This window comes from Triticum dicoccoides, chromosome 6B (genome assembly GCF_002162155.2).
Source record: "Triticum dicoccoides isolate Atlit2015 ecotype Zavitan chromosome 6B, WEW_v2.0, whole genome shotgun sequence".
NCBI classification, from domain to species: domain Eukaryota; kingdom Viridiplantae; phylum Streptophyta; class Magnoliopsida; order Poales; family Poaceae; genus Triticum; species Triticum dicoccoides.
Genome location: NC_041391.1, coordinates 456,884,245 through 456,898,790, shown reverse-complemented (window position 1 = coordinate 456,898,790; position 14,546 = coordinate 456,884,245). Strand labels below are relative to the sequence as shown.

At 44.9% G+C, this 14,546-nt stretch overlaps 2 protein-coding genes across 2 annotated transcripts; one reads left to right on the top strand and one right to left on the bottom strand.

Annotated features, from left to right (window-relative positions):
- Positions 1-1,778: 1,778 nt before the first annotated feature.
- Positions 1,779-3,277, top strand: LOC119325773 (phosphatidylinositol N-acetylglucosaminyltransferase subunit C-like). Its single transcript, XM_037599500.1, has one exon. The coding sequence runs from the start codon at positions 2,096-2,098 to the stop codon at positions 2,999-3,001; it is 906 nt and encodes a 301-aa protein (XP_037455397.1). The 5' UTR covers positions 1,779-2,095; the 3' UTR covers positions 3,002-3,277.
- A 2,288-nt stretch (positions 3,278-5,565) lies between these two features.
- LOC119322195 (casein kinase 1) lies at positions 5,566-13,121 on the bottom strand. The gene is made up of 14 exons (XM_037595688.1): positions 12,680-13,121; positions 12,526-12,566; positions 11,359-11,428; positions 11,106-11,254; positions 10,858-10,953; positions 9,998-10,068; positions 7,779-7,840; positions 7,433-7,496; positions 7,190-7,274; positions 6,958-7,084; positions 6,816-6,883; positions 6,670-6,730; positions 6,444-6,577; positions 5,566-6,225 (listed from the first exon to the last, which is right to left on the bottom strand). The coding sequence occupies exons 1-14, from the start codon at positions 12,753-12,755 to the stop codon at positions 5,929-5,931; spliced, it is 1,401 nt and encodes a 466-aa protein (XP_037451585.1). The 5' UTR covers positions 12,756-13,121; the 3' UTR covers positions 5,566-5,928.
- Between the last annotated feature and the right edge of the window lie 1,425 nt (positions 13,122-14,546).

Below are 14,546 nucleotides of genomic sequence, written 5' to 3'. Positions count from 1 at the left end.
CCAAACCACTAAAAATAAAGTATTATGTGGCCGCCAATCCCCCTGTGACGACAAACTATGTCCCGGTTGATGAGTGAGTGGCCATCACATGAGTGCTCACCAACATCGCATTTTCAGATGGATGCCCAACGAATCTTATAAATCCTTTTGCGACCCCTTTGACAAGGTGGAGGATCAACATGTGGAAGATTCTGGTCTCTGTAAGATCTGACTTAGCAAGAATAACTCTCCTAGCACGAGCAATGTTTCTTCCCTTCCAAACTCTGAGCTTTTAAGATCTCAATTTTACCAAAAAATAAGGGAAGCATTCTTGCAAGTCGGCCGCCTAGCATCTAATCAAGAGAATTTCTAATCTTTCTTTTTCAGGATTGTGAGCGACCCACTAGCGTCACCAAAAGCATTTAAAAGTTAAGCATGTCTTCTTTTACGCCTAGCATCTCATCGATGCCCAAGTTGACAAAAATTACAACATCATATGCGTAAAAGAAGGGCCTAAAGAATCTCCCTTCAGAAGCCCCCATAAACCGGTTTTGCAAAGGTTGTACAAAAAAATCATATGTCAACTGATTATAAGTGGCCACACCGCGTTGGTACCAATAATAAAAGAATGTCGGTTCAGGACGATGTGTGGACTCTCTTGAAACGAAAGAACTAGCACTTTAGAAAATTTTATATCCGCATTTCGTCTAAAACCCACTCGCACAAGAAACAGCTCTTATAAAATCAACACTTTAGTAAAATTCATCGCTTATTCACCACATGCTCTATTCGACATTTATAATCATTTAGAAAATAACTAATATCAAATCGACATTTTCAAATTCACAGTGAAGATATTCATATCTGTGAATATACGCAAAGTTATGAAATGAAAGTAAGATAGTGTACCTGCAAACAAATGATCGCGAGTACAAGTAAAGTTACATGTGTTTCTAAGAAATAAAAAAAGGGGGGGAAATCTTACCTTCTGTCGGCCGATCGCGCCCGCCAGTCCGCCGGCTCCGTGGTCGTCCGATCTATACTTTATCAGACGGTTGAGAGCACTCCCGTGTCTACTGGAGGCGTGTCCATTTCTTGCAACTCACCTCTTGTTTCAGGACAACCATTCCTGCAACGGGATAACAGAAGGGGTCTTCCATTGCGCAACAGCGTGGCTGGGAGTGTGAGCGGTTGGATTTGGGAGGGCGGCGGACGCGGCGGTGCAAGGCATTGGGCGACCAGGGCTTATCCAACGCGGTAGCGTCGACGACTGGCTCGGGATCGGCGGTGGCCGGCGACAACTCAAGCATGTACGGATCAGAGATCCCTTCCCTAATTTTTTGGCCGATGTGGCAATGGTGGTGTTGCCTGCAATTTCTCTTGTTTCTACAACAGAGTGTTTCTGCAACAGAGCGTTTGTTGCGGGAAGTAACGAGTGGGCATACGATCTTGTTTCTGCAACATAGCGTTCGTTGCAGGAAGTAACGAGGTGGCATGCACTTTGCAACAGGGCGTTTATTGCGGGAAGTAACGAGTGGGCATATGCGGTCTTGTTTCTACAACAGAGCATTTGTTGTGGGAAGTAACGAGTGGGCATGCAGTCTTGTTTCTGCAACAGAGCGTTTGTTGCAGGAAGGCGGACACTACATTAAATGACTATCAGCTCGGGCATCCAAGGGCCATCAAGGCGGCAGATAATATGTAAACATCGGCCGGCGGAAGCCTAGCAGCGCCAAAAAAAAAGAAAAGAAAAAGGAAAAAGTGCCGCTCAAACTCTTAAGCGTGCCAGCTAGGTGGAGGCAAAAAAAAAAAGTTTGAGGCAGCCCTGCAGTGAGCGGCCACGGCCTTCCCCCACCATCGCGTCCCAATTCTCCTCCCTGCCCTGCTGCCGCCGCCGCCTGCTCCTTCCACGCCGCGCCCTCACGCTCTCCCGACGCGCCGCCTCCCCGCCCCAGCCATCCACCCAAGCATATCCCCTGCGGCGCGCTCCCTTGGACTCCGGCGACAGCATGGCCGAGTGACCACGGCGAATCAGGGGCGCGAATCCGGACCCCGATCTGGATCGATCGCTCGATCAAATCCGGTGGCAATGGGTAAGGCATGGTAGCGAGGAGGCATGAAGGGCGTCGGAAATCCGACCCTTTGTCGAACAAAGTGGAGAAAAGTAGCCTATGGGGGCATGCAGCCAGGCTACGATGATAACTACACCGACGACTCCTTCCTGGAGGAGATGGTCATGAACGCCAATGTCGTCAAGAGGGACTTCCTGAGGGTGATGGTCGACTCAGTCTCCATTTCCCAGTATCTCTGCATCGTCGCCCTTGTGGTTTCGACATGGACACATACGCTGAATTTGGCCATCGACGAGATCACTCTCTTGAAATTCGACATTGGTCTGCTGCTTGTTGGGTTCTTGGTCCTCCTGCTCACCACCAGCCCATTCTCGCTGAATCTACTCTTGAAGTATGTCCTCAACATATCATTCTTCACCAGTGGCCTTTATGTTCTGGCGCCAATCTGCCATACCCTCACCAGGTCCATCAGTTCAGATTCGATCTGGGCACTTGCTGTGTTCCTTCTGCTGGTTCATCTCTTCTTGCATGACTACTCTGGCTCCACTATAAGGCCTCCAGGTGCACTCAACAACCCAAAGCTGACCAGCAACATCTCCTTGAACGCGTCGATAGTGGCGTCTGTTCTTGTGGCGTCGCGCCTGCCGTCTTGGCTGCACGTCTTTGCAATCATGCTCTTCTCATTGCAGGTCTTCCTGTTTGCGCCACTGGTCACATTTTGTATCAAGAAGTACTCCTGTAGACTCCATTTGATATTCTCCTCTGCTCTCATGGTCATGACCCTGGGCGTCACGTACCAGCTGCATCGAATGCTCTTCATTTTGCTGCTGGCTCTCGTTGTTTTCATCTCGCTTGTTTGCCCCTACTGGCTTATCAGGATTCAGGAGTACAAGTTTGAAATCAATGGCCCCTGGGATGAAGCTAAACTCTGCTTCGATATAACTGAATGAATAGCAGCACTAGGCTTAATCAGGAAGTTACATGTGCACAAGATTGATTTCACTGTATGTATCTATGACTGATGTACTGCTAGTCTCTTTTGCAAGTTTCCATGTGTATGTACATACTCTTGACCTGTTAACTTGTTTTGCTACTGTGGCTCTAAATGCTTGGCAAAATTTTGTGTTCTGCACTCTGGTCTGGTGATGTGTTTTCTCGAGGCATTCAAGGCCCCAAATTCAGTGTTGAAATATATAGTAAAACATGATTCTGTAATCTTTGATCAAGTCAAGGGGGTGTCTTGCTCATTCTAGCAACACTGATTATTTTCTCTCGTTGGAAATAATGACGATTTTTCTTTCATTTTAGGAAAAAGAAATAGCCTGTGCATCTTATGCTGTATTCATTTGTATGTTTGCGGGAAATGAACTGCAACTCAGCCCTGCTCTGCACTCTGTTGATGGGTTGGCTACACAATCTCCTGTGCTCAATCAGTTGGGGCACTTCTTTTTCTTAGATCAAAAGTGAGGCCGCCCTCTCCGATTCAAATGACTGAAACCATCAGGCCTTAAGGAACTACAAACCCACGCACACACTCGAACCTAAGACAGGGTCGAGACAGTGTAGACAAATTACAGACCAGGGGCACGAGGGCCATGCGAATCTTAAAGAGTCTACCGGATCACGCAGGATCCCAAATTCAGAGGAGTCTAAGACATGAACTATGCAAAAGACATCACTTTAGAACAGAAGTATGAAACAGCATAGGCAGCCGTCGAAACGAAGAAGCCAGCGAGCTCCTGCTCTAGGTCCCGTCAGTTGCCCAGCCGCCGAACTCCAGGTCTCCATCCCTGCGATGCGCGGTAAGCCTCATTTGCTACCCCAGCTTTGCTCCCAGCACGGACCAATCATTGCTCCAATTGCACATTAGTTTAACAAGCATCTTAGGGCCACAAAATTCTTTCGATCAAAGATTATATTGTTTCTACATCGCCAGAGAGACCAAAAAAGTGCAAAAACCCCAACAAGTGCCAGTTTCTTGTTAGCTTTCGGAAAGGTTTTGATCCATATGTCAAAGCAATGTTGTTCTACTAAGTGTTGAGGCGCCTGATGCCTACCAGAACAACATTTGCAACTTCACTTCATATAGCTCTAACTCTATGAAATGCATCTTATGATGTACGGGTCGGGATTGGTTCTTCCATTATTTGAAAACATTCCTCTTTTTTTTTGAAAATAATGCATCTTGTCATGGTCTATGCCAAAATGCCAAACATTGTCACCACTAATGTAACACACTTTTTGGGCATCTACAAGGCAGGGGCGCCTGTTTGGACGCCTAGACAATAAAATAGTTAATTAAGGAAGTGGCGCCAGTGTAGGAGTATGTTTCCCCAATGCATTTGAACAATTGTGTAACAGGTTTTTTTCTGCAAAAAGAGTTGAGGCGCCCGAGCCCGACGACAGAAGTGGCATCAACGCAAGCCAGAATCTCGAATCTGAAGGGGATTTGGGTGAAACGACCAGGATATCGAACCTAGTGCCTGCAATGTGGATGGCCTAAGGGCCTCTTGGATTCGCATGATTTCTAAAACATGGGAATAGGAGAAACACGATGATAGTGTCGTGTCATCCTCAATACTCTTATGATTTTATGGATGCTTCACTGACTAAATTGTAGCTACTACCGTGTTTTGAGATTGTCTTCACTGCTTGTGTACATTTATCCTGTTGGGCAGGTCTACTGAAAGGCGAGGAACGAACGAAGCTGGAGCATGGCGCGTCGCTTCTGAAGAAGAACACTAAGGAGATGATGAGGCTCTGTGCGACTGCGAACGCGGGCACCGACCTGGGGTGATTCTGGCGCTGTGCTTCTTAACGCTCCCCCTTTTGAAGCTGTTCGGTCGTGCTGTCTGGTGGATCCCCGTAGAACTAATAGCCGTTTATGTTTGCTCTATGCTCCTGCTGTATCGCCTCTGCGTAGGCTGTGGTGTTTGCTTAACCTTTGCTACTTTTGGTGTGTGCTGATAGTGCTCCAGGGTTTTTGCCTCGTAGTGGGCGTTTCAATTGTGAGCGCCCACAGCGGGTTTCCCTGTAGTGCTTGAACTTGCTTTTTCCCTTTCCCTTTTTCGTTTGAACTTGGATATGGCTGTATTTCCGTTATTTCTATAATGGAAAGGGGATTAGCCCGGTTAAAAAAAAAGCTACTACCGTGTGGTAACCCAAGGCTTACTGGTCTTTTATTTTATTTTATTTTATTTTTGAGAGGGAGGGGGCTTTTACGGTTAGTTACAAAGCTGTGAGACACATGTCAAGGAACAGATGGCGGGCAATACAGAACTTGCCAGTAGGAAATAAGTTCAGTCTGAGGCATATTTGGCCATGTTTTTGGCACGAGTAAGGCTAGGAGAGCAACAACATACAGTCTGAGGCATATTTGGCCATGTTTTTTGCACGAGTAAGGCTAGAAGAGCAACAACATAATGACTTCAGATTTTGCACAAGTTCAGTGATGCAAGGAATTAAACCCTATCAACTCATGCGTCAACACTTTCATGTACAGGTACAACAACCATAAAAAACACATGAATAGTTTTGAATGTCTGATAAACTGTTTTATTTGAATAGTTTTTCCGCAAGTGTCTGATTCAACATTAACATCAATTGGGCCAGCACGGCCAATCCATGCAGCCAATCCAGGCCCATCAGAATGGTGTAAAACATTTTCTTTAACCATTCAAAATAACAGACATTGAAATAACAGTGCTCGATCATTCATGCCAAGATTCGATGAGCCGCCTTCGCTATATGCATTCCTCGGCATCTTGTGTAGCACAACATCATTTATCTTGCTGATCAGTGAGCATCATCTGGAGCTGAAAGAATCCAAATGCCCACACTCATGACAGCAACTGACATCTTTTTACTCTCCAAACTTTTATTTCCTCCTGTCTGCACTAATTGTAAGGCGCTCAAATGTCCTTATAGTGGGATCATCATGGACATTTCTCGCAGTTTTCGACAGCGATGACGACCTGGCCTCGAGTCCAGTTGATTGGTGAAGCCTCTGAGTGGTTGATGGACGACTGCTGCCACTGCTGGTTGGGATTAGGTGGCTAGTGCGAGTGGGGTCACTGGGCTCTCCAGAACTTGGTCTGCTGCTTGACAGGAGAGCCTTCCTCGATGTGCTCCCATTCCGGGATGATGTAGGCCTTCTTTTATCCGAATCAGCAGCCTAGCATACATGGTAAAAACGTTGTAAGACTTTCAGTTATCCAATACATCCATATTGGTCCTCTAAAGCCATAGGTATGCCATTGTAAGTATAACTGTCAACAATCAAATGCTGCTTTGTACAAACATGGCAAATTGCATTGAAAGTACGTGCATGGTCACCAACCAGACATTGGTTGAAATAAATCAAATATTAAACTAAAATTGAGCACTTCTAACCATCTTAGGTGCCAACAGTGAATCCAATAGAGTTCTGTGCTTCGTGTTTTCTCCATGATGGCCAGAACCGGAGCCAGTTCTTCTGGCAAATGTGTCCACTGAACCAGAGAATCTATCAGGAACATCCTGTCTTGCTGTTAAACAAGGAAACAAAAAGCAATTACACTCCCTGCATAGCTTATTTCTTGAATATAAACTTTTGCAAAAGTGCATGCAACTGACAAACCTGCAATCCGTTCAGCCCGTTCTGCAGATGGCCCCACCAACCCAGCTGTCCTTCCACTTGGCTGACAGAGGAAAACAATGCTACACATTCAGTACAGTCAGGCTTGCACTACTAAAAACAACTGGAAAGAGGAATGGAGGACATACTCGCAATCTGTTATTCTCTGCTACTTGCCTAGACACAGTCCAGTCAAATATATGATCAGACTGGTACCCTATAAGATCCATCAGACAGTGTATAAGATGTAGATGCATAGAAACTTCAAACTACTATATTTATTGATAGTACCTTCACGGATAAATAAATCTCGGAAGAGTTTCTTCAGATAGGAGTAATCTGGTTTATCTTCAAATCGCAAGGATCGGCAGTAATGGAAGTATGAAACGAACTCCGATGGATAAGATTTACAAAGGACCTATCCAAAATTGTGCAAATAGTGATACATAAGATTATATTACAAGTGAAAGATATACCAAACTTCTTTGTAGAATTGTTTGTCAACGAAACTACATTTAATTACCTCAACTGGAGTTAACATTTTCTTTTCACTAATTTTATCATACTTCTGTTTTTTCGTGCCAGCTTTCAGACCTTGCCAAGGAAGGCTGTGAGAGGCAAGTTATATAGGTCAGTGAAATATATTCGACAACCAAAAAGGAATTTAAACCACTAGAAAAGTACTCCCTCCGTCCCATAATATAAGAGCGTTATTTGTCAAAAACGCTCTTATATTATGGGATGGAGGGAGTAATACATGTCCTACCTTCCTCTTATGAAGTACATCAGCACATAACCGAGAGATTCTAAATCATCTCTCCTGCTTTGTTCTGTAGAGAAAACCCATTAGTATAACATGTACCAGCAATCAGCGGAAGAGACATGCTTAATCACAGCTAGAAAATTAAGGCATTTCAGACATATTGGGGAGAATTTAATGGTCAGGTGTACATTGTTGCTGACTAACTTTGTGATAACGGCAAAACTTAAGGTTTCAAAAGAACTATGCTTTGTTCAACAACTTTACAGAATATGCCTTGATCTTTGTTAATTGAACAAAGAAATCTATGCTGATGTCGACATAACGCATGTTCAGAAGTAGCAACACTCACCTACTCCAAGATGGGTATTTACACTAGCATAACGTGCTGTTCCTGTAAGATTTTTGTTCTCCCTATGGTAGCAAAGAAAAACATGTAAGATCCAAATGTACATATCCAAATAAGTATGAAGATAGGATCATACACGAAAGAAATATCTCAATAGAGAAACTGCATATTTTATGGGGCCACGAACTAGCTCCCATAAACACTGGATGAACAATAAGCACGCAAAAAATGTTCCAAAAAAAAGGACACATGTACATGTTCATGTCTTTTCTGTGCATGTAGTTTCATGAAAAAAAGACAGGTTTTGTGCCCAATGTTCCAAATAGACTCTTGTAAAAAGTTCCTATGTTTCACAATGCTTTGTTTTCCACCTGCAACCCTTCCTATTCCCGTGTTTTGGAATCCTGTGTTCCAAACTTGCCCTTAGCCTGCAGCCCTCCCCGCACACAAGGCTCCAAGCTGCCGCCGCCCTGTCCGTCCATGGCAGCTCCCCTAGTCCCTTGCAACGCCACGTTCTACATGGCGTCGCTCACCACGCACAGCAGCAGAGGTCACCATGCACCGCGGCGGCTGCTATCACCAGGCGCTGCGTCAAGGCCGTGTCCTCCCACCGCCTTCCCACGGAGCTGTGTTGAGGCCGCCTATACTTTCCGCGCGGCTGTGTAGAGCCATTGAGGACACCTGTTGCTTCTGCTTTGATCTACGAGTTAATTATCTCCTGGTTTATAGCTGTGAATCAATCAACTTATTTAAGTTTGGCTCATGTCCATAGCACACACTTTCAATGTTCCAAATTCAATGTAAATATTTTATTTGTATCTTAGTGGTGAATGGATCTTCTCACAGTAGCACACGGATAATAGATACCTTTTCAATCTGATATATATGTGTCGGTGAGTTGATCTTGTCAAGCTACAAATTAACAAACGTGTGGCACAAATGGAATTTCTTTTGGATCTTGGATCGATCTGTACAAGCAGCGAACTTTCAGTTGGGGGAGCAGGAATTTCGAGTTTTCAGGCTGGGCCTCTGGCTTCGGGTTTCTACACTGGGCCAGGCTCATGCTTGGTAAAAGTAAATTTTCGGGCCTCATTGGTTCCTGCATGCCAGGCTTTTTTGAAGCCCAACCCGGCTGGAGGAATACCCAGATTTATTAGTGCACAACTGTGAAGAATTATGTAATGCCCATTATTACAAATTCCTCCAGTAGGATTGCTAGTGATATTTTGGTTTCAACGTTTCCCTTTGTCCTAGTACTGCTAATCAACTCAAATTTCAGGCATTACAAAGCACAATAGTGAAAATTTAGCTTTGACATTTAGTAGCCGATATTGTACCACAGGTAGTGTGCCAAGCAAAGTTACATCACACTATGCCAAAAGCTGTTAACAATATTGTCTTTCCTACTTATAAAGGTTGGAGTTGGTGGTGAGTTCACATGTGGAACCACACAAATAAACAAATGCTCTTCTACCACACGTGGGACTAGCAACCTTCCAAGCGACATCAATAAACAAATGTTACTTTTACTAGTTGTGAGACATCAATAAACAAATGTTACTTTTACTATTTGTGAGACCAACCCCAAATAATGAAGTAATGTGAGAATAACACTCCTTGTAAAAACACAAATTATAAATGCAAGTATGCCACTCCAATTCAAAATCATGGTCCTGATTTTAGTTTCTCTGCCCAACCAATTATTTTGGTTCCATGTCATAGCAGAAGAGGGCAAAGAAATTACAATTCAACGCGGCGATAGATGTTGTCCTCCTACCTAATCCACGATTTGTGCATTCGACTTACTCACACCCATTCTCCTATGTTCCAAATTCAAAATGCTCTCTCACTATAAATCTTGCAAAGGACCAACTATGGTCGCTCGAGACTCTTTAGCGACTGCAACATGATCTTTTATTATATTTACACTCTTTTTAATCATGAACCATGCAATAGCTGCAAGACACCATGATCTTTTGAAGACCTCCTAAGCCAGTGATAATTCCTTTTTTTATGGCTTCGTAGTTCATAGCAACGCACGAGCTTTGTGCTAGGATGAGCAAAACATCGAGCTTACATGTCAGACTGAACAACACGCAAATATGTTAAGGACCTCAAATGCAGGAAGGGTTTGTTTTTTTATAAGCTAGATTCTGTACTAGAAGTCTAGGACAATCTTCGGGACATTACGAGAATTCCTTTTAAACAACAGTTGCAAGTACCTGTATGGTATGTGCTTGTGAGTTTGGAGGTCCCGGTACTTCTTTGCAAGGCCATAGTCAATAACATAAACCTGTTACAGTAACTGCAATCAGTTTTCTAAGCAGATATCTCAGTTCACAGCAAACAGAAGTATCGAGATCACTCAAATAATGTGTTTGAAAGGGACATGCTCATTGCAGCAAACATCAGAACTAATTTGACTAACAAGAGAATATGGATATCTTTGTTCTAAAAGTATACACGAGCCACGAGCACTTATAGACAAAATGCAGAATGATCAGTACTTTTGTACCTTCAGGACTTGAACATTTATAATTAATGTCTTAAAATATTTAATCAACACTGACTAAGAACAGTCAATAATTAAATAGAGTGGTACAGCACCATTACAGTCATTATAATTATAATGCATGAACATCAGCTGAAGCAGTTTCAAGGTGAATCTCTTGCTAAAACACAGGAATTTGGTTTATTATGCAATTGTTTATTTGCTGATGCAAAAGAGCTTGTACGTTAGCCATTTTAGCCTCTCTTTATTTGGAGGGTAGAACTCAGGGGTGGAGGCAGGACTGGGCAGCTAGAGCTTTAGCCCCAGGCAGTCCCAGAAGCCCATTTAAAAGCTAAAGGGTCATGGAGAGTATGATCAGGCTAGGCTAGCCACAAACTTGGCCCAGCCCTGGCGCTGCCCCTGTTGTTTGTGCTGCCAGGCTGCCAGCTGATAAATCTTTAGTCTTTAATGTATCGTATCAGAATCAGGCCAAAAACTAGAATCAGTACAGTATGCAACCAACAATTTCTAAAGTGAAGAAAAAAATGATAAATCACTTGTACCAGTAAAAATGTTCATGATGGCACAAACCTGGCTTGCTTTACGGCCTAAACCCATAAGAAAGTTGTCTGGCTTTATATCACGATGAAGAAAGCCCCTCGAGTGCATGTACTCTACCCTAGCGATCTGTTTAAAAATAAAGGAATACATCAACTTGTCAGGATCAGACAAGTAAGAACTCAGAGATTTGAGTTTGCAAATAAAAAATTACATTGGCATTCTGTAAGACAGGTGGCCAATATTAACAGCCAAAATGAAGTTATACAGTAAGCACTCACCATCTGATCAGCAAGCAGAAGTACTGTTTTAAGGGTAAATTTTCTGTTGCAAAAGTTGAACAAGTCCTCCAGACTTGGACCAAGAAGATCAATGACCATGACATTGTACTCCCCGTCCACTCCAAACCATTTAAGATGAGGAATCCCCACTGAAGTTTGAAATTGAACATTAAATCAAAATCATTAAAAAAAGGATGAAAAGAGCTCTTGTATTGATTCTCGTTCAAAAGGAAGTTATTGTATTGCTACTTACTCCCCCCTTGCAGAAGCATATATAGTTTTGACTCATAATGAAGCTGGGGATGCCTTGATTTGACAGATTCCTACCAAATATCGTGAGATGATAAGGACAGTCAGTTAGGATGTCCAGATGCTAGCAGTTGCACGGGCAGTAACCAGCTATAACACTCAAAATTCATGTCTATGCAAAGTTATATGTTCAATTTATAAAAAACTGTTATTATTTCAATATTACCTACACTTTCTCAGAGCATAGTTGTTGCTTCATCTATGCCCACAATCCAAGACATGCGGAGGTAGAAATTAAGCAATTAAGAAATCACAAATTTCATCAGGCTCTATAATAAAACACCAGCATTTAGCAGACAGCAAGGGACCGTTGGCTCATTTTCTAAGAAAATAACTAACAGTGTTTATGAAGATGTTACTTCCACGGAGAATTCCACTAAACAACTGCACATTGTACTGAAATAACTGAACGGCAGAAAGTATAGAATCGCATGTTCAGAGCATGGTTCTTCGGAGATGAGTTTTTGCTGCGAAAAAGTCCAACAGGTGTGGCGAAGTGTTATAACTTGTAAGTTTCGCTGAACATGGGGTTTTGCTCAATTCACTCTTCCTTGAAAGATTGAATTAGATAGATAGATTTCAACTACCATCGAGCCAAAGATTTACTTGAAAAGGATAGTGTTTCTTTTGTTAACTATTACTTGATGTAACAGTACTGTTCTCATTCCTGACTCATAGAATGTTGAAAGAGTACACAACATGCTAAGAATGTTGTATGGTGTTCGTATGTGTCTGCCCTCTTGTAACCCACACAAAGGTGTACAAGCATACTTAAACGAACAGATAATGAAAATTGAACTTCCAACTGGGAGCAGCAAACACTTTGTCCCGTTTCTAGTTCCCTAGTTCTGCGTATTTCTAATAGATCAGTTTGCCTGTAGCGAACCTATAGTGTTCAGAAATCCTAGACTCCTCATTGCGAGTTGCTACTCATATGAGAAGGGCATGATACTAAATAAGATGTCCAAAACATTTCTGATTAGTGATGGACCATAATGTATTCACAAATTACACACATATATTTAGTTAACACCAGATGAAAACATGCATATGTATATTTATAACAAATGAAAAGGTTTACAACAGAATCGAATTTTTTTTCCTCACATACCAACTTGATAGCCACCTCCTCGCCGCTCTGTATGTTCACGCCTGCAACCAAATTAATCACCCTTGTAAAAAAAATAAGCTAACCAGATATGAAGCTTGGCAACACGAACGGACAGAAACAGATGAGAGATCTAAGAACACCACGAGGACCGTACCAAGATACAGCTCCCCGAAAGATCCGCTCCCAATCTTCCTACCCAGCTTAAACTTCCCCCCGATCACATGCTCCATCTTTGCAACCCCGCGAGAGATTCAGGAACGGCTGCGCCTAAAATCGCCCCTTGGCCTAATCACATTGCCCAGAAGCCGCAAGATTTGAGCCCAGAACACCAAAGAACGGGATCCCGGATCTCCCGAGCCAAGACTGCGCGCCCGGGACCGCCTGAGATGAAGCCGCAGATGGAGTTGGCGCTGATCGGAAGCGAATCGGGATACTCCTCGAGGTGGGATTCGGGGACTAGGGATTGCTTCTCTGAATATTTTTGGGATTTTCGTGGGGGTTGGGATCGGGAGACGAGTTAATGGAGGGATGGATGGGGGGAAGCGGAAAATGTGGGAAACGGACGGGGACCGTACAACAGATGGAAGGAGAGAACGAGGGATAGGGCGGTACTAGGGCTAGCTTTTCTTTTTCTTTCCTTTATTTAATTATTATTATTGGAATATATATATTGTATTGTCTATTATGGTTTCCAGTTTTCCGCTCTTTGGTTCATCCCTTTTGCTTTATCTCCAGTTTTTCTTGCTTGTGTTTCTTTCTCAATTTATTCTCTCCTGCTTGTACTCTTTTTTAGAACGAAGGCTCAAGGGAGAGCCCGACTTCGAATTAACAAAGCCATCAACCGGCCAGGATTACACAAGGCCACCAAGCAAGAGCGACCGAAAGATACAAGGGAGCTGACTGGGCAGCTTACAACGCAACGCACACTACTGCACACAAAGGAAAAGACATGAAAGTTCTGCAAGTAATGTCGAAGCCTACTGCTCATCGACACCAAAAGCAGGAAAGCAGAGAAGCCTCGGGGTTCAGCCAAAGGCCTGCAAGCACTGAGAGCAGCCGGATCATGGGATTGGGACCCCGCAACCTGTCTTCCAACGCCGAAGAAGACCCCAATCTTCTCGCCCAGGCTCGAAGGCGCCGCACCGTCGGGTCGTTGGGCGCTCACCCGAGAGCACAGACATGTGCCGGTCGCAACCCAGAACAGGCATAGCTCACGATTCTCACCACGCCATAGGCTCACACCACTAGCTGCACTGCCACCCGCCCGGGCAACCGAGAACAGGAGGAAAGCCGCTGGGGGGATTGTCGAAGAAACCAGCTGCAAAGACCCAAGTGCGGAGCTTGGAGATGCCTCTGCTTGGACTCGCAGCCGACGGGCGCTCTCCTACCTCGGAGCCACTCACCCGGAGAACCAGACGACCCAAGGCGGCGCCTCCAAGGAGGGAACGACGCGCAGGGCGCCGCCACCGCCCAACCCGAGACGAGTTTTGGGTTTTCACCCGGGATCTGGGACGGGGATGGATAGGGAGTCCTCAGCGGTGCCTCGAAGGAGAAAGGCGATGCGCGCACGCGCCCTCACCGTCGTGGTTGGAGAGCCAACCAAGGGTTTCCCCCGGACTCATGCTATGCCACCAGCACACCGCCGGCACCGGAACTGGCAGCCAAAGCTGCAGATCGGACAACCCGACGGGAGGAGTGAGCAGAGGAGGAGAAAACAGCCCGACCTTCAGATCTGGATCGGAAGAAATCCATGCCACGACCACCCCCCGCCGGCTCCGCGCCGCCCGAGCAGCCGAGGAGGCCGGCCGCCACATCCCGCGCACGCCACCTGTCGCAGAGGCCGCGCCGACTCGCCGACCGGGGCCGCCACCCCGGAGTCCGTGGTCCTTCGCGAGGGGAACGAAGCGACGGGGGACCTCGCCGCCACCTTCATCGGCAGCCGCCGCGTCTTGCCGGGCGTGCCTCGGGTGGCGGCAAGGGGAGGAGATACTGGAGGGGGTGGCGACACCGGGGGGAAACCC

What these genes read in the sequence shown, in the direction of transcription:
- LOC119325773 (XM_037599500.1), top strand. Translation starts at nt 2,096, where the DNA reads ATGAAGGGCGTCGGAAATCCGACCCTTTGTCGAACAAAGTGGAGAAAA.
- LOC119322195 (XM_037595688.1), bottom strand. Translation starts at nt 12,755, where the DNA reads ATGGAGCATGTGATCGGGGGGAAGTTTAAGCTGGGTAGGAAGATTGGG. An exon ending in TATGCTTCTGCAAGGGGGGA is followed by an intron (nt 11,255 to 11,358) that starts GTAAGTAGCAAT and finishes TTCAAACTTCAG; the next exon opens with TGGGGATTCCTCATCTTAAA. An exon ending in CAGAGAATAACAGATTGCGA is followed by an intron (nt 6,731 to 6,815) that starts GTATGTCCTCCA and finishes TTCCTCTGTCAG; the next exon opens with CCAAGTGGAAGGACAGCTGG.